The sequence below is a fragment of the Otolemur garnettii genome, unplaced genomic scaffold, assembly GCF_000181295.1.
Source record: "Otolemur garnettii isolate 467f Iridium unplaced genomic scaffold, OtoGar3 scaffold00292, whole genome shotgun sequence".
Taxonomy (NCBI): Eukaryota; Metazoa; Chordata; class Mammalia; order Primates; family Galagidae; genus Otolemur; species Otolemur garnettii.
The window spans coordinates 575,701-581,980 of NW_003852687.1; the positions used below are offsets into that span (position 1 = coordinate 575,701).

A 6,280-nucleotide genomic window follows, 5' to 3' on the forward strand; every position below is an offset into this window, starting at 1 on the left:
GGTCCAGGCTGGGGATTCGAACCCGCCACCTTAGGTGTATGTGGCTGGCGCCTTAGCCGCTTGAGCCACAGGCGCCGAGCTGAACCCCCAGTTCTTTTTGAGACAGGCAAAGACCTAATTGCTAGTGCCTACCCAATACAACCTAAGCTCCCTTTCTAGCCGGGAGGCTTTAAGTCACACCTTGGACTTAGTCTTTATTCTGAGTCCTTGGCTTCCTGGCCATGCTGTGGATTTGATCTCTGCCCTCATTCTTGGGCTATAACTTAATATGAGACTTTTTTGCTGGATAGAGAGACTAGAGTTGAGAACTTATTTTGTTTTTAACCCAAATTTATTGAATATATTAAATTTACTTAAATTTAGTTCCCTTGGAATTCCACTTGCAAACTAGTCAGGTCTCATGACTTACAATAGGCTTAGAATACTCTGCTAAAAGCAACCCATGCATGCTTTCAACATCTCTCTGCTGAGGTCCACAAGTCTGTGAGGTTGGTTTTCTTTGTTTGATGTTGCTGCATTATGTAACATGGGTTTTCATTTTCCAACCTCCTCAGTGTCCTCTGCCCAGTTTTTTTTTTTTTTTTTTTTTGACACGGAGTCTCAGTCTATCCCCCTGGGTATGGAGTGCTATGGAGTCATTGTAGATGTAGGTCACTGCAACCTCAAACTCTTGGGTTCAAGTGACCCTCCTGCCTCAGCCTCCTGAGTAGCTGGAAGTACAGGTGCCCACCATAATGCCCAGCTAGTTTTTCTATTTTTAGGATAGACAGAGGTCTCACTCTTTCTCAGGCTAGTCTCAAAATCCTGAGCTCAAGCAATACGCCCGCCTCCGCCTCCCAGAGTGCTAGGAGTACTGACGTGAGCCACCATGCCTGGCCTCTGCCTGGTTTTGGAACCAACACCATATTTCACAGTCCTTGCTATGGTGACACCTACTCCCGAACCAGTTTTTCCGTGTGTTTTCTGTTGTTAATGGACACAATCCTGATATCTCAGTGGCAAAGAAAAGCCACTGTGCAGCTTCAGCCTGAGTTCTCTGGGGTTGGCTGATCTAGGATGGGTCTGGGTGGAGGGCTCGGCTGGTCTTAGTTACTCCTGCAGCTGCAGGTCTGCTGGGCATTGGCTGATCTAGGTTCATCCCGGTGGGAGTGGCTCAGCTGGGCCCTCTTGTCCTAGAGTCTCTTGTCATCCTCCTGGGACCAGTGGGCTAGCCTGACATGTTCATATGATGGTGACGAGGAGGAAGTAGAGGTGAGCAGGGCTTCAGCTGGAACACAGCATGCCCTGATCCTGTTGGCCAAAGCGCATCTCATGGCCAAGCCCAGAGCCAGTGGCAGGGTATAGTCAAGCCTTGCAAAAAAATCACATAAGGAAGGGCGTGGATGCAGGGAGGGGAGAAGAACTGGGATGAAAAGGGCAATTCGTCTGATGTGTCCACAGAGTCCCCAGTTACTTTCTAAAGGCTTTTCTCATTTGTGGTGCTCTTGACCCTCCCAACAGCCCTGGAGGTGATGGAGCCAGGAAGGTCATCCGCCTTTGACTGAGGAAGCAAACACAGAGGGAGAGAGAGACACAGGGAGGGGACCAGAGCGGGGTGGGGAGGTCAACACCCTCTTCTCCTGCACAGCGCTGCAGTGGCTACGAGGCTTCAGGGACGTGGTGGGGGAGCTGGAGGACCTGAAGGAAGAGCGCACGGCCTGCCATGACTGCTGTGCCTGGCGCCCCTGGGAGCTGTTCCAGCATTGGGCCCTGAGGAGGCAGGTGACAAGCCTGGTGGTGTTGGGCAGTGCCATGGAGCTCTGTGGGAATGACATGGTGAGGCCTGCAGCCTTGGCCTTGGTGGAGGCTGCATGCTAGGGAGCTTTGGGAGCCAGGGGAGGAGGGAAGCAAGGCCTCCCAGCCACTGCTGCCGGCCTGTTGCAGATATATGCCTATGTCTCCACTGTGTTCCGGGAGGTGCGAGTTCCGGAGAAGAAGGTCCAGTATGCCATTATTGGGACCGGGAGCTGTGAGCTCTTCTCTGCTGTTGTCAGCGTGAGTCTGTGTGGGGCACATCTACTAGCCTGTGGGGAGGGACCCTCAGGTGCTGGCACTCCAAGGACAATGGCCTTCTGAAGCCATTCACTCTGGCTTACTGTTAAAACACTGTGACTTCGGCTCGGCACCTATAGCTCAACCGGCTAAGGCGCCAGCCACGTACACCTAAGGTGGCGGGTTCGAATCCCCAGCCCGGACCCGCCAAACAACAATGACGCCTGCAACCAAAAAATAGCCGGGCGTTGTGGCGGGCGCCTGTGGTCCCAGCTACTTGGGAGGCGGAGGCAGGAGACTCGCTTGAGCCCAGGAGTTGGAGGTTGCTGTGAGCTGTAATGCCACGGCACTCTGCCCAGGGGGACAGCTTGAGGCTCTGTCTCAAAAAAAAAAAAAAAAAAACCACTGTGACTTCAAGAGCATCTATTGAGCACCTACTGTTTGCCAGGCAATCACAGCACCATTTTGAGATGAGGAAACTGAGTGAAATTGATTGATTGATTTCACTGTCTTTTGATTGATTGATTTGATTGATTGATTTCACTGTCTTTTCAATGTCTTTTACTCTAAGACATTCTTAGTAAAGTCATAGTCTCCTGCAGTGATAAACTGCTCCCCACCCCACCCCCTTGTGAGGGCCCCTCCCCCCTGCCTGCTCCCACTCCTGGGGCCTGGGGCCTGGTGCATGTGTCACCACTCCTTTCTTTTGCAGTGTGTGGTGATTGAGAGGCTGGGCCGGCGGTGCTGCTGACAGGAGGGTACTGTCTGATGGCCTGTTGGGGCAGCATCTTCACGGTGGCCCTGTGCCTGGAGGTAGCTGGTGGTGGCGGCGGGTGGCTGGGCTCCAGTGGCAGGGCTGGGGGCTCATCTCCACCTCACCCACCCCATGTGCCGCAGGGCTCCTTTCCTGGGATGCCCTACCTGGCCATGGCCTGCATCTTTGCCTTCATCCTCAGCTTTGGCATTGGCCCTGGTGAGTGAAGCTGAGGGGCTCCTGGCTTCCTTCCCCTTGCTGAGGGAAGAAGAGGTGCCTGGGTGAACAGTGGGTGGGCGTGAATGCCATGTCATCTGCAAGCCCTGTGATTTATGGGAGGCAATGGCAGGAGAGCACCACGGGTCCCCCTACAGACTGGGCCTCAGTCGGGGAGAGGTGGGCGAGGAGCCCTGGCTGGAAGATCCTTGTCCTTACCCCTCCTTGCAGCCGGGGTGACAGGGATCCTGGTCACAGAGCTGTTTGAGCAGATGGACGGGCCTGCTGCCTACATGGTCTGTGGGGCACTTGTGTGGACCATGCTCTTCCTGGTCGGGCTGGGCTTCCCCTTTGTGCTGGTGAGTCTGCAGTCTCAGTCTCCTGGGGGTCCTGTCTTCCTTTTCTTTCCCTTACCATTCTGAGAACCCCAGAAGAGGTGGCCTCCATCCAGGGAGGCTGAGACTGGGGGTGGGTTTATGTGAGCAAAGTCCCTCCTCATGACCTGTCACAGGCTCTGGGGGCTCATGGAGCGGACACCAGGTCTTGGGGGCTCTCTTAACCACAGGAGGGCTTGTCCCACTTCTTCTTTGTCCCTTTCCTTGGTGTCTGTGCCTGTGCGGCCATCTACACTGGTTTGTTCCTCCCCGAGACCAAAGGCAAGACCTTCCTAGAGATCTCACAGGAATTACACAGACTCAACTTCTCCAGGCAGGCCCATGGCCCCTCATGGACAGGCCCAGAGGTCATCTGTTCCACAGAGCTTTAGTTCCAAAGGGGTGGCCTGAGGCCAATACCACTTGCTGTCCTGGCCTTTGCCTCCTGCGAGGGCCTCGGCCTTCACTTAGCCCTGCACTCCTGTTTCTGCTGGTGTTTAGTGAGCACTCGTCACTGCAGACGTGGTGCCAGGTGCTCAGCCGTCATGAGGGGAGTGGAGTTCTAGTCTCGTGGCAACTGACAGGAAAATAATGATCACAATACAAACTTGGGAAATGCAGTGGAAGAAAAAAAACCCAGGTTGTGGTTGGTATGCCTACTATGCGTAGCAGGTGGCCTCACCTAGTGTGGGAGGGAATGATTAGAAAAACGTTTTCAGAGGAATTCATTTTTTAATCAACTTTACACAGATATAATTTCCATACAAACACAACCATTCTAGGTACTCTTTTGATGAGTTTTGACAGATGTACAGATCCATAAGACACTGTCACTGTGAAGACAGAACAGGCACATCACCCCACAAGTCCTCTCACGCCCCTTTGCTGTCAGTACCCCCCCCCATGCCTCGCTTCAGGCAATACTGCCCTCCTTTATGCCACTGCTGCTCAGATTTGCCTTTTACAGACTTTGATGTAATTCCGGACTATGTGTATGCCTTGGTGTCTAGCTTTGCTCCAGGTCAAGTTTTCAGATTCAGGGACACTGCTGCATGTGTCAATACGTATTCCTTTGTATTGCTGAGCACCCATCCCCTCTATGGTGAGACCATGGTTTGTTTATCTGTTTGCCTGTTGGTGGACGTTTGGCCTGTTTCTGAATCTTGGCCATCAGAATAAAACTGCTATGAACATTTCTACACAAATCATTATATAGATGTATATTTTGCTTTCTTTTGTATCTTAGTTCATCAGGTTGCTTTTAAAAAGAAGCACCCCAGCCTAAGCAAGAGTGAGACCCTATCTCTAGAAATACCCGGGCGTTGTGGCAGGCGCCTCTGGTCCTAGCTACTTGGGAGGCTGAGGCAAGAGAATTACCTCAGCCCAAGAATTTGATGTTGCTGTGTGATATGATGCCACTGCACTCTACCTGTGGTCACGAAATAAGACTGTGTCTTTAAAAAGAAAAAAGCACCATAGAATGGATGGCCTATAGACAACAGATTTCTTTCTATAGACAACTGTATTTCTTACAGTGCCTGAGGTTGGCAAGTCCAAGATCAAGGTGCTGGCAGGTCAGTCTCCTGAGGGCTTGCTTCCTGGTTCATAGATAGTCATCTTGTCATTTATCCTCATGTGGGTGAGGGAGCCTTCTGGGGTCTCTTCTAAGGGCACTCAGACTATTCCTGAAGGCTCTGCCCACATTACCTAGTCACTTACCAAAGGCCCTATTTTCAAATACCACCATATTGGGTTTTAGGTCTCAACATATGAATTTGGGGACAACACATTTGATCTATACCATGTGGGGTAAATGAATTACTGGGTTTAATAATCAATGTATATTTAACTGTGCATGAATTTGTTTTCCAAAGTGATTGTTCTATCTTACATTCCTACAAACCACGTGTGAGAGTTCCAGTTACTCCACATCCTGACCAACACTTGCTATTGTCAGTCTTTTTAATGTAGCCACACTAGTGAGTGTGTAGTAGTGTCTCACTGTGCTTCAGTTGTGCAATTTCCATGATGCCTTATAATGTTGAGCATCTTTTCATGTGCTTATTATGGCCATTGATATGTTTTCTTTTGTGAAGTATCTTAAATATTTTGTCCACTATTTTTATTCGGTTATTATTATTCCTTTTTTTTTTTTTTGAGACAGAGTCTCAAGCTGTCACCCTTGGTAGAGTGCTGTGGTATCACAGCTCATAGCAACCTCCAACTCTTGGGCTTAAGCAATTCTCTTGCCTTAGCCTCCCAAGTAGCTGGGACTACAGGTGACACCCCAACACCTGGCTATTTTTGGTTGTAGTTGTCATTGCTGTTTGGAGGCCCAGGCTGGATTCGAACATGCCAGCTATGGTGTATGTGGCTGGCATCCTAGCCACTTGAGCTACAGGGGCCAACCCACTCCCATTGATTTTCAAAGTGGGGTTCCTAGACCAGTAGCTTCAGCATTACCTGGAAACTTATTAGAAATGGAAATCCTCAGGCCACACCCAGATCTACCAAGCCAGAGATTGATTTAATGGATTTATCTTACTTCCTTATTTTTGAGACAGAGTGTCATTCTGTTGCCCTGGGTAGAGTGCCATAGTGTCAAAGCTCACGGCAAACTCAAACTTTCTATGTCAAGTAATCCTCTTGCTACAGCCTCTAGAGTAGCTGGGACTACAGGTGTATACTCCCATGCCTGACTAGTTTTTTATTCTTTTTTAAGTAGAGATAGGGTCTTGCTCTTGCTGTGGCTGGTCTTGAACTCCTGAGCTCTAGCAATCTACCTGTGGCCTCCCAGAATGCTAGGATTATAGATGTGAGCCACCATACTCAGCTGATTTAATTGATTTAATAGGTGATTGTAGATGGGAGAATGTTTCAGATCTCCAGATGACTCTAATATTTA

The 6,280-nt window shown here is 50.1% G+C and overlaps 1 protein-coding gene across 1 annotated transcript in view; it reads left to right on the plus strand.

The window, feature by feature from the left end:
- SLC2A11 (solute carrier family 2 member 11) overlaps positions 1 to 3,808 on the plus strand; it is a 21,678-nt gene extending 17,870 nt beyond the window's left edge. The window contains 7 exon segments of the mRNA XM_003803290.3: positions 1,628 to 1,815; positions 1,924 to 2,034; positions 2,744 to 2,771; positions 2,774 to 2,844; positions 2,929 to 3,004; positions 3,233 to 3,360; positions 3,567 to 3,808. Of these exon segments, the coding sequence (XP_003803338.1) occupies positions 1,628 to 1,815; positions 1,924 to 2,034; positions 2,744 to 2,771; positions 2,774 to 2,844; positions 2,929 to 3,004; positions 3,233 to 3,360; positions 3,567 to 3,767 (803 nt within the window). The 3' untranslated portion in view covers positions 3,768 to 3,808.
- Positions 3,809 to 6,280: the final 2,472 nt, after the last annotated feature.